Here is a 12760-nt window from a genome sequence, read left to right on the forward strand (position 1 = left end):
TTCAAAGATCGCCCACCAGGAAAACAGGCACAGGTGGAAACAGTATGTTTACGATACACTGGTCTCACTAATAATGCAGCACGGGAACGCAATTCTCCACTATTCATAACTTTAACCCTAGTGCGTTGACGAACGCCGAAGAAACTCTTTCCTTCCCGTAATGATAAGATCGCTCTTTGGATACTGTGGGGCGAGCATCAAGGCTCGTAGCCCCAACAGCCGAGGGTACGTGGCCCTCTGTAACTATCCGCGCAAAGCTGCCGAACTGCACCTTCTGCAGATTACAGGTGTCTCACTGTGACCACATGTCACGTCACTACAAATGTGTCCTACCTCTCTGTGCACACACTGTCCTCAGCATTCTTCCCTCGACAAGCATCACACGTCGCCTTCGTCCTCGTCTCGTCACTACGAAGACTCCTCACACTCGGCATCCGCCTAGTTTGGTCCTTGCATGTCGGTGTAGCTTCTAAACGATGAGGTGAACAGATGCAAAAAAAAAATGCATGAGGTGAAAGTTGTGACTTTCGATTTGCATAAACATTTATGAGATTACCCGTTGCAAGATCCAACTCTGTCATAACCGAAGCTTTGTATTTATATGTACTTTTATGCGTACATTTACCTATAAAGCTTCACTTCAGAGAACTTGCGACACGTGCACTGCACCTACTTATAATATTTTCTTCTGCGATTTTTTTTTTCTTAGCGCATCCTGATTCGCAATTTCTTTTTTGACACCGATGGTGCCGCAACAGAAAAGAACAAATATAGAGTGAAGCTTTGGCGAAGCTAAAGCTACCTGCAACAATCCTTGAATGCACTGTCAAGATTTAAATTGCATTTCAAAATAAATAACGAACAACTTATATATTTAACGCACTGACATCAAAATTATTGGCGTGCTGCACTGAAGTTGCAGCTTAGGGCATTTGTCTAACAGTGCGACTTCGCGAGCAGGTAAAAAAACGCGATTTACAGAAAAATTAGCCGATCGTACATATCGCATGGATGCTACACTGCAGAAGACCCGGACCCTGTCGACCTCGAGTATTCAGCCATCGTTAACTACCACAGAGGGCGTCGCTTGCGATATCCACCACCCCATCGAAATCTAAAGACAGAAGATGCCGCTGCCTGGCGTAGGCTCCAGACAGGCACTTACACGAACCTACACATATTACATCGGATACACCCCACAGCCTACACAGACGAATGCCCATGGTGTGGGGCCACGCCAACCCTATACCACATTACGTGGGAGTGCACACTACAAAACATAGAACACCTAGACACGAACACCACGAGGGAGCAATGGGAGGCACTGCTGTCCAGCTCGGCCCTCGACGACCAGCTCAAGCTGATAAAGAGAGCGGAGAAGATGGCAAGAGCCAGCGGAGCCCTGGACTAAGGGCCCCGACCATTAGCGGTTTTCTGATTATTCTTTTTATAAAGTTTATCTATCTATCTATGCTACACAAAGAGTTCGTTGAGCGTAACTAGTTGAGGTTAATTGTTTTTATCTTGTTTCCTGGGAAACAGCAAATTGTCCCGGCTGTCCATCCTCCCTTGCTTGCATCATGAGCCGTGCGAAAGCTTTACGTGCACGATCAACCAACATTCTTTCATTCACGGCATGGCATCTTCGCAAAAGTTGTGGCCTGACGGCAGAAGCTAAAGGCATTCACGCAAATACGTGGGCACGCGACCACATGAATCGAGATATGGCAAAATAGCAGCCAAATCGAAAGCAAGCCGCGACGTAAATGCCGGCTGCATCCCCGTTCAAGAACAAAGAAATTGCCGAAATCAAACAGCGCGAAAAGAATGAAGAGAAATACGCTGATGTGTATGTGTTTCGCCTACCAACCCGCTCAGTGTTCCGTTTTGATAAAGAAATTGCGATAGAAAAAGAGGAGGAAACAATCTTTTGCAACCTGTGATTCTTGAGCGTGTTCGTGACCTTGTGATCAACAGAACAAACGACAGGTCTTATTTCTAGTTTTCAGTAAATATTCGCCGCATCCTGTTGAATATAGGCCAACAAGCTTGTTTAAGATAATCGAGGTAGAATGGATGCAAGAAACCCGTTCTTACGCAATCTTTGCACGTGTCTTGCCATACTTAAATGAGTAGTGTACTACAAGCCGGGAATCAACGATTACGCTCGAATCGGAAGACAACGACTGAAGGTCTTGCGTAGGCGCTTGTAATGTCGCACTACTTTGTGGCAAGAGCGAATTAAGTTACATGCTATTGTTAACGCCTTATATGGTTCTGCACGTTGCTGTGCAGCAGCAAGTGGAACATAAAATGGAAGCGAGACAACATGACAGCGCTGCCTGCAGGTGTCAACGTTACGCTTCTGCTCGGTGGTCTCACGTCATCCGTGGGCCATCTGTAAGTGTCCCTGTAGAATACATCACAAGCCACAGCATAGATGCGGTGGCTTGTGATGTGGGCATTCTAAAATGAGTTCCTCTTTTAGAGATCTTGGGAACTAACGAACTAATGGAAGAACCAGCGAGGCTTCTTGCCCAGTCCGACCACAAACCATCGACCATCCATCAAAACAGGCGAAAGAGGCAAAAAGAGCTAGCTATTCGCTTAAGTGTGGCAACCATAAACATTCGACACCCCACAACGCAATTTTTTCCAGCCACAGCAGTTAAGTAGTGCCACTGACGACATAGACATCACGTCGTCACGTCAGCGTCGCGGTGTCGTAGCCTTGTTCTCGTGCTCAGCGTATCACTACTAAGTGACATGCCGACATAACAGATTCTTATTATAATGTAACACAAATCCTGGAGATTCACTAATAACTCTTAAACAATAACGCGACAAGTGAAAACAGAGTTGCCGAAAGCTACTAACAAGCAAGAACTAACGGGCAAGAACAAAGTATGGACAACGTGAACTTCATTGTTCCTAATTTTAACGTAGTGCGTCCTCGAACACCGATGACACTCTTTCCCAAAATGATACGATTGCTCTTCAGAGAGAGAGAGAGCAAATGATAAAGGAAAGGTAGGGAGGTTAACCAGGGCTGAGCCCGGTTGGCTACCCTACACTGGGGAAAGAGAAAAGGGGACGGAAAGATTAAAAGAAGAGAAAGTCTACTGGGTATATCGTTCGGTCACTCAGTCCGCATCACAGACGCTGACTCAATCCAGTTGCCTTCAAATATCGCAGCAGAGCTTTTGTGGCCTTTTGTAGCTCTTCAGTGATACTCAGGGACATAAGCAACTAGCCGCCACAGCAGAGAGTAGATGGCCGTCTGCGACCGCTTACGCAGAACTGCCGAACCACGCTTTTTTTTTTTTCAAGGTTACAGCTGTCCCGAATACGTGTGACTTCAAATGTGTTCTCGTTCTCTGTGCAGACACGTGCCAGCAGCATTCTTATCCCTCGACAAGCATCACACATTGTCCACGTGACATCGCTACGCAGGTGTGTCAGACTGGGTGAATCAGCCTAATTGTCTGCTTGCATTTCGTAATAGTTTCGGAACGGTGTACTGCAGTTATATTGTCCGAGGTCAACTTTTTGCATAAACATCGCATAAATTGACCCGTTGCATAGGAAGAAATTAAACGATTGTACGCATCAGCGTTATTTATATGGCATTAAAAAAGATTTGCTTCAAATAGGTTGCAGCATGTGCCTTGGAGCTGCGTAACATTTTTCTTGCGCCATAATTTTATCGTTCTTGGCATGCACCTGATTCGGCATGTTTTCCACCGATGGTGCGACGGTAGAAACCGGCAAATATCAGAATACGTGGGCCAACGCAAAGTGGCCTGCAATAATGCTTTAATGTGCCTTTAGCAATTCTTTAATTGCGTTTCCAAATATGGAACGAACAGGGTATGTTTTCAACATGCCGACATCACATTCAGCGAGGTGCTGCGCTGAATTGGCAGCTCTAAAGCACTTGTGCAATGGTTGATAGGGCAGGAAAAAAGCGCTTTACAGCAAAAATCAACAAAAGGTACGCACCGCATAGCTGCTACACAAAGATTTCATTAACTGTAATTGCTTCACTAGAAATTGCTTCAATAATTGCTTCAATAATTGCTTCGTAGTTGCTTCAATAGAAACGATTGCGCTCACCTTGTCTCCTATGAAAAAGAACTTGGCCCGGTTGTCCATCCTACCGTTATTCAAACCATGAGCCACGGGGTAGTCCTACACACACAAGAAGCCAGCATTCTTTCAGTCAATTTGTGGCGCCTTCGAAAAAGTTGAGGCCTGGCGGCACAAGCTAAAGTTATTCACTAAAACAGGAAAACCTTCTTGCGCTCAGTCACATGCACACACGAATGAAAAAAATGGCTGCCAACGCGAAATCAAGCCGCGTTATTAGTGCAGGCTACATCGCAGGCTACTGTGGCAAAGAAAACGCTGAAGTACGCAGAAATTGCCGCAATCAGAGAACGCGATAGGAACAAATTTATATTTTCAACTCGTCGACTTCAAATTCAGTGGAATTCTGCACGACACTGGCAGCTGTATGGATTTCGTCTAATGGCTTATAAGCCTACTACACAGCCAGGAAAAATAAATAGCTTTACAGCAAACGGAGTGGAAGGCATTTAGCATAGGGGACACACCGAAATGTTTACTGTGCGTAATTATTTCAAGACAGTTGCAAAAGTTGGTCTCACCTCGTCTCCTGGGAAACGTAGCTTGACCCGGCTGTCCATCCCAACGTTGTTCGAGCCGCGGGAATGTCTTACACACACGAATAGCAAGCCTTCTTTCAGTTGCTCTGTGGTACCTTCAAAAAAGCGGTATGAATTGCAGTTTGACGTCAGAAGCTAAAGCTACTCGCGAAATCTGGTGAGCACTCTCGCACGCAACCACATGCACAGACATATTGCAAAATCGCAGGAAAGCTCGAAGCATGATGCGATATCAGTGCAGGCGACATCGCCTTCTTTCGCGGCGGAGGCAACTTCCCAGTGCAAATAAATTGCCGAAATAAAACGGCGCCAAAGTAATGCAGATAAAAATGCCGATTTGGGCGATGGTAGGCTACCTAGTGGCCCAAATTGTCTTGAGAAAGAAATTGCGATAGAAAGATAGAGAGGGAAACAATCTTTCGCCTCCGTCGATTCTTTATCGTGCACGTTATTTTGCAATTACCAGCACAACTAAAAGCATAGGCCTGACTTGTATATTTCACCTCGTACATGCAGTATATGTATAGTCGAATATATACCATGGTACCTAAAGCATAATGGGTTCAAGAAACCGGCTCTTAGGAAAGCTTTGCACGCGTCTTTAACGCCGTTAACTCTTCTTATCAATAGTGCCAATGTGCCGCACAACCGTGCGCTCGCGCGTGTCGTAGCTCGCAAGATTTGACTGTAATTCTTATGTTGTAAAGGTGAGCTCAGTATTAGAGTTCAAAATTATATTTAAGCAAATGATACTAATTTCTAGCGCACACCAGCGTCTTTAATATGCTGGATCGAGATCTCAGCAGTGGATAGCGCAAAATAATAATTAGTAACTAAATCATTACTACACGAAAAGATGTTGATCGGCCTTTCTTTTGTTTATTTGTGCGAACGTACTCTCCATGACCAGAAAAGAAGGCGAACAAGTTGCTTTTATTTACTTTAATATGTAACTGCGTTTGGGCATTATGGGGTTAATTAGATGGAAATATATTGCTTGCATATAATGCGTTTCTATTGGGTAACAACTAATTTACAAAATTTAATTTGCTCAATATATAATAGCTGTTTTACTGACTAAGCGGAAGTTCTGATTTCGCAATAATAGTATGCCAGTACTTAAAGTGCAATAGTTTATTAGAAGCATTGTGTCTTGCAATTCTTCGCGAAATGCGGTTTTTAAAGTATGCAACGACATGCATTGCTGCCCCAGCAGCTTTTCTGTAGTGTGTATATACGCTAGCTGCGGGAACGCATTTACTGCAACACCAAAGCGTTTCCCTACAAAAGGATAGAAAGTTGGGCGCGTTCGTACGGTAATGCATTATTGGATTGTAGCACGAAGTGACAGAGACTAAAAGTAGACAGGACGAGGGCTAACTCTCAACTAAATCTTTATTGAAACTATAAACATATATAAATGATTGCAAATACCGCAGCATATGAACATGAACAAGTATAAAGACTATGAGTTACACATATCAAGAGGTAGGGAAGCCAAAAAGGCAAACAAAAGTCACTACTTGAGATTAACACACCTGCTGAGAAGACAGTGAAATTGGCTTTCTAACAGAGATATCCATGCGTGGCTAACGCAAGCGTCTCCTAATCTTTTCATGTAAAATGCATGAATTGTTTCCCGTGTGGTTTGGCATCTGTGCCTTGAAAGGATTTTTCTTTCTTCAAACAAAGGTTTACAACCGCAATTGAAGCAGTTAGAAGCTAGATGTGAAGCATTAGGGTTGTTAAGGGATTGTTTGTGTTCTTTTAGTCTGATATTGATACACCTGCCGCTCTGTCCAATGTAAGTTTTCCTGCACTTGAGTGGAATCTGATAAACTATACCAGTGTTACACGGCACTAAAAGGGACACATGCCGAAAGTCTCAGTCATTGTTTCTTCTTTTGCCCTTCTGTTCAAGTTTCCGGCCCATCATGGACAAATTGCGGGGGACCGAGAAAGGTGTATCGAGGTCATATCTATTGGCCCCGTCCCGTAGACCGTGCGACAACATATGTGCATAGGGCACCACAGCAAACCATTTTTTTTCCTTTTTCTGTTTTTCTTGTTTCCTAGCAGCACTTTTTTACCAATTTCGAAAGCTTTTCCCGCTTAGTGATAACAAACAAACAGGATAACCAGCCTTCTCGAACCTATCTGTATGTTGTGAAAAACTTTCAGAGTTAGCGCTCGTCCTGTCTGCTTGTAGTCTCTGTGTGCGCGCTACAATCCAAGAATATGTTGCGTTTGCTTGCACATTGCGATTCTCGAAGTTGGCACGAGCCACAGAATTTCTGGTAGAGGATAGCACCTTCAGTCGTAGCTGACATATACTCTGCATGTACACCCTTGCAATTTTTTAACAGTATCGCGCGAGCGTCGACCGCGCGGCGTGTCAGTGGCCCTGTAGCGGTGAGGTGATACCCTAAAGCCGAACAGTGTCGCAGATACACATTCGAACTAGAATTCGTCTTGCACGACCGCACATAAAGTTGCCAATCCTGCAGCCCTCGCCGCTACAAAGCCATAGACACGCGTTGCGGTCGACACTCGCATGATATTGTTACAAAATTGCGAGGGTGTACAACATATATTATGAAAGAAATCTTTTTCACCGAAATCCAGTTTCTCTAGTTATCCTCCCTGAGCTAAATTAACAAGTTATTCTACACATGCCGTTTACTTGTATTGCTTTTTCTTACGCTGTAGTTATTGCATCAACAGTTATTGCGTAAATTAGAATTTCCACCACTTCTATGAAGTGTGGCCAGGAATTTATTTTATCAGGAACCCCCGTTTTTTTTCGCTTTTCTTATGGTTACGAATAACACGTAATAACGCAGCGAACAATTTCTTATCGACAAATACGCAATTTGTTTTTAACCACGGCACTGTCTCTCTTGCATTCATTTCACGCCACACTCGTTTGAGTGGTCCGCAAACTTTACCTGAGCACACATACGCAATAAATTCCTCGAATTTACGTGTGTTTGCCTCCACAGAACTCGCCAGAACTTAGAGGTGCCGAATGCTTGGGGCTGATATTCCTACGTCGAGTGGAATAACAACGGGCAAAGCTTAGCAACTGCATTATAAGAATTGGGACACGACAAAATTAAAGGGGAAAAATGTAGTGGTACTCGCCGTCGACTGCTCGTTCCCCGCCCATGGCCGGTAGTGCTCGGGCCCTTGCGCAAACGCCGGCTAGAATCCGCAGCTTTTCTAATGCGTTTCTTTTCCGTTAATGCTGCCGGTTTGTCTTTTCGTAAAACACCGTTAAAACGCAGACCAAAAAAAAAGTTCTTACATTCCTGAAGGCAAGGCAGCGGAGCGACGCCCTCCGCTGTTCGAACGCCATTTGCAAACTGAGGGGACGGATGTTGTCAAGCAAACCCTATACTTCCGGTAAGATTACTCGTAATAAAAAAAAAACAATAATTTCGCATATTTTGCGCGCTAAAACGCTATCTGGTTGGGATGGACGCCGTGGCCGAGTTCCCCAGATTAGTTTTTTTTTTTTAACCACAGTAGACGTGCGCGCAATGCTCTCGCATTCCGCCCCCAACTGGAGGGCAGCGGGGATCGAACCCGCGACCTGACGCACAACAGCGTAGTGCCTTCATCACTGCGCCACGGCCTCTTTTGTTTTCATTGTTATTACCAGCTTGGCTACAAGCCTCAAAAGAGTTTGTGATCATCGATCACACTCGTTTTATATGTTTTAAAGTATGAAGCATTGAAATAACAGCTTCATCACAGTCATTCGTCTTGTACCACGTCACGTACTTTCACAACCATTCCCACAAAATATTCATACACAGATCGGCCTTTAACATCACAATGTCTATATATTAACAGGCTAAGCCTGACTGCGTGCAGCCCAAGTAAAAAGATAACATCCATCTGTTTAAAATCACGTTCAGGTGGTAAAAAACGAATCTCATGTGGATTGATGGGTCGGACGATCTTTGAAGTTCTCTGTAATATATCCCAAAAGAATATGGCATTATTACAACGAAAAAATGAAAACAATGAAAACATGTTCTATTGTTTCAGCTTTGCTGCACAGAAAGCATCTGCTTCCCCATGGCACATAAATACCTCTTTCCTCCAGCCACGCCCCCTCCCCCTTTATTAATGTCAAACGTACCAATTAATGTCATTATGACGCAAAAGCCAACCAACCACACGCGAACGCTCGCAAACACACCCCGAGGACGTATTAATAACGCCATATCCCGCACAAGCAATTCGAGCTTTGTTAGCAGATTACCTTTCTACAGTAAATAAAAGAAAAAGGAACACTGTCTGTGCGAGCCTGCTAAGCCAGAAAAGACGTGAAGAGAAATGACGGGTGTGTCGGGCCAGCTCTCCGTAACGTAACGACTTTTTAAATGCGTCCGCTCGTGCTTCGTTAATTTTCCATCGGTAATTATGGAATATATCGGATTCCAAGATAACCAAAGAGTGAACTCGGCAAGCTTTAAGACCTCTTAATGAGCCAGAACGGCGCAAATAGCAAACTATAGCAAAAAGCAAATCCATGACGTCACAATGATGTTCGCGAAATTTGATTTAAATAATAATAAACAAACTTATAACTTCATTTCCCTTCAAGAGATCGAGATAACAGCGCGAAAGTAAATAAAATATAGTTTGTGGAAATGCTTTGCTTGTTGAAACTTATTTAGCGCTAGCGTGTAGCGTCCCTTTAAACATGCTTGGTTAATGTACGCCAGACAGGCATTATCGCTAAATATTTAGGGCCTTGTCGCTATGTACTGAAAATGGACTTTGAATAAAATAACATGTTTAATCACACGCACCCTGTGAAATTAGAAAAAAAAAGCAAGAGAGAAGTGCGTAAGTTTCCTAGGGCTTGAACCACAGCCCTGCGAATTACCAGCCAGGAACGTGCCCACGGCGCCATGAAAGCGAACGCCGGGGAGGCCTTTAGCATTGCTGATATACGGGCGCTTTCTTTTTTGTTCAAAAAAAAAAAACATAATCCCTAAGCACAGCCGCAATCTGGCTTTCCAAGGTTCCGCAGCCGATGGACTTTCTCAGCTTGTTTACTATAGCTCTTTAACATTCTTGCAACGTCAAGTACTTTTTTTGCATTCTGAACCCAGTGTAATGCGGTCCTGAACCTAAGACGCGACCTTGTGGTTCGGGAGGAAACAGCGTAGCCGCTACACTACGGATACGGATGAAAGAAGCCGTAGTCATTTAGGCCATTCGGTGACAGTTTAATGTTGACTTAGGCGCTGCTACGCCGCAAAGAGTAGTGGGAAGGGGGGTTCTCGACTTTTAATATTCTTTTATTGACGTGATACAAGGAGACGTTGGCGCACAAGCATGGTGCAAGGCGACTTCTTCGCTCTTGAATAGACCATACAGTTGCAACGTACAACACACAAAAATTAACATGCACTTACCAAAAAGTTGCCTTATCACATACAAGTCAAATAGCACCACGACATTACAAAGACATGCTTAGGCTAATAATGCCAACAACAGCACCACATAAGAAGCCTTCAAGCAACGATGCCAGTTAATTTAGGCCACCTTCATGAAGTCGACCCAAAACACGGATACGTGCGTTCTCTCGCCAAGCCCCCAAACGGAATGCGGCCCGCGCAGTTGGGAATCGAACGGGCGACCTCGTGCTCAGCAGCAGTCACTCGATTAACATAAATGTTTACTCGTAAAGGCTATCCTGAGCTGGAGGAATTATTTGTCGGCGTGGAACCTGCGGTCCTGGTCACCTCAAGGAGTGCGGTCTTCAACGAGTTTTACCGAAGATCGTAACCGAGTGATTTAATACGCACTCACTTTTTTTCCCTGCTCTCATGTGTAGCCTGTACGGCTTTGCTGCTGTCCACTGACCGCCAACATTCGACAGTCACATCCAGGATAATGGCGAAAGGAATTCTATAAAAACATAGAATGTCGAAGGAAATATGGCATCTTGCGCTATTTCTACATTACGCACATATATGCCCACGAACGGTGCGCAGGTCATGTTTTGTTCCTTTCTTAGAACGATGTGGTAAGCGTACGCATTATAGTCTGCGTAGCCTATCGCAAGTGTGTGTGTTTGAAAGCAATCCTAAAAATATAAAAAACGCGTGCGCACATACTGGAAGACGTCATTGACTTTTTGATTCCATTAACTCAATTACAGCGCACAGCAGTCGTGCGAAGGCGAACGCCTGCGGTCCGCCATTGGTGGCGTGCGGCAGCGATAGCGCGAAGCTTCTGTCTCCTCTCTCTTTTTACGCCTGAGCGTATATTCCCCACTTTGAAGATTTGCGATAAAAGTTGCCACAGCGCCAAGAATGAGGTCGACGGCGCAGCTGTCACGGCGGATGATGTATGGCCTAGGTAAGAACAGGCGAGTGGCACTGCTGATGACGTCATCGGCACTGCTGGCTTGGTGCCAACTCACACACGTAGCGTCGCGGAGATCTGATGGTTTCATCACCCGGCATAATTCGGCGTTCGAACGGTGAGACGCGTAATCAGCTCTGTATCGCTGCTTGGTAAGAAATGAAAGTACGCTCATGCGAAATAGGGTTTCGCTTGATGATACTATCTTTTTTTCTTTTATGCTCGTCTCTGGCATCGCAGTCACCATGTCGAAGTCCTTTCGTACTGCGTATCGTTCTGTGCATCCCGTTAAATCCTCTCAGCCGAGAATGACACACTGAGCTTATCTCGCGGCTAGCAACGGCTGATTAGGTATGCGCGTAGTAGTGGTTATAGCGCGCGGCTTCGAGTCACGTTAGCCCTGGTTTGGTTCGTCATGCCAACGCGCGTTCTTCAATTTTTTTTATTATTTAATGAATATCGTTCAAAATGTGTTCGAATGGGCGAAACGACTAAGCGCACTCATTAGCTAATAAGGCGGTAGCTCTCAGGAACACTGGTGGGTTTTTACCGCGAACGACATTTATGAGCTACGAAATGGGCTGATCATGTTTACCCGTTTCCTATAGCCATGGTCGGAGCCTAGCTCGGCACGCCCGTTACCTGAAGTAAGAAAAAAGGAATGATAGTATCGAACACATACCCACGTGTACGAAAAACTCGCGACGCGCTGAAATCGAACCAGTAACCTCGCCTTCACTTTATCAGACAGTTTGATCAACGTTCGCCGAAACCACTCGGCTACAGCTGAAACAATTACTGCGCATCATGAGCAGGCATCGTGAGTTTGATCAGGTGGCCACGTTACGAAAACAGCAATTTTGAAACAAGCGTGCGACGAGTGTAAGGACGAGCAATACGCGTTCTAACCTTTCCTCGCCTTGTTATGTACAAAGTAAGCCCCTGCTTTCGAAGCTAAATTTGGACTTCCCATTGCTTACGGGAGTTACGGTGAGCCATTCGCGTTAATAACGTTATAACACACAGCCAGTCATTTCATGTATCATTACTCTACACTCTAAATTATCTGATTAGGAAACATACTTTTGATAATGTGACTATCCCGACAGTAAAATGTACATATGGAAAACGTCTGCTAGTGTTTTATGGAATTAAACTATAGAATAGCATACTACGTAAAATTGTGAGGATCTCACAGAATTCGTTAAGAGAACTGAAAAATTATTTTCTTTAGCTAATGTTTTCTGCTTCATGATGTTATGGGTTGTTGTGTTTTCACTTTGTCAATTCCTGTGTAATTCTTTTTTACGCTGTAGTCTTGTGCTTATTGTCAAGTGTTTTGTACTACTATTCCATTATATTAGCCAAAGAGCCTCAACGCAACGTCTGTGCTGAACCATGCTCCCTCAAGGGCAGCCGAAGGCAGTGCCAACCATTCCCTTCTCTTTTCTCCTTTTTTTTGTTTTGTTCTCTATTGTGCTTCGTTTTTCTGTATCTCCTCAGAATTAACAACAATTTCCGTGTTCGCTGTATTACTGTACTGAGAGCTTTTTTATTGTACTTTTGTACCCGCACTAGCCATTGGCTATGGGACCACAGGTATGTTGTGTACTTTCTCAAATAAAGTGATGCGCAATAAAGAGTTCGGGACTTTATCGTCGTTTCTTGACTACCTGCTC

The 12760-nt window shown here is 44.4% G+C and overlaps 1 protein-coding gene across 7 annotated transcripts in view; it reads right to left on the minus strand.

Annotated features, from left to right (window-relative positions):
- LOC135911135 (uncharacterized) overlaps positions 1-8124 on the minus strand; it is a 69175-nt gene extending 61051 nt beyond the window's left edge. For 5 of the 7 annotated variants that reach the window (XM_070526425.1, XM_070526421.1, XM_070526420.1 and 2 more), the window contains exons 1-3: positions 7833-8069; positions 4671-4783; positions 4117-4191 (exon numbers count right to left, since the gene is read on the minus strand). In XM_070526425.1, the coding sequence (XP_070382526.1) occupies positions 4117-4191; positions 4671-4783; positions 7833-7857 (213 nt within the window). In that variant the 5' untranslated portion in view covers positions 7858-8069. Of the gene's footprint in view, positions 1-4116; positions 4192-4670; positions 4784-7832 lie in introns of all 7 variants that reach the window. The other 2 variants (XR_011508807.1, XM_070526423.1) reach the window with 1 other exon arrangement.
- Between the last annotated feature and the right edge of the window lie 4636 nt (positions 8125-12760).

Source organism: Dermacentor albipictus, chromosome 9 (assembly GCF_038994185.2).
Source record: "Dermacentor albipictus isolate Rhodes 1998 colony chromosome 9, USDA_Dalb.pri_finalv2, whole genome shotgun sequence".
In the NCBI taxonomy this organism is placed as follows: Eukaryota; Metazoa; Arthropoda; class Arachnida; order Ixodida; family Ixodidae; genus Dermacentor; species Dermacentor albipictus.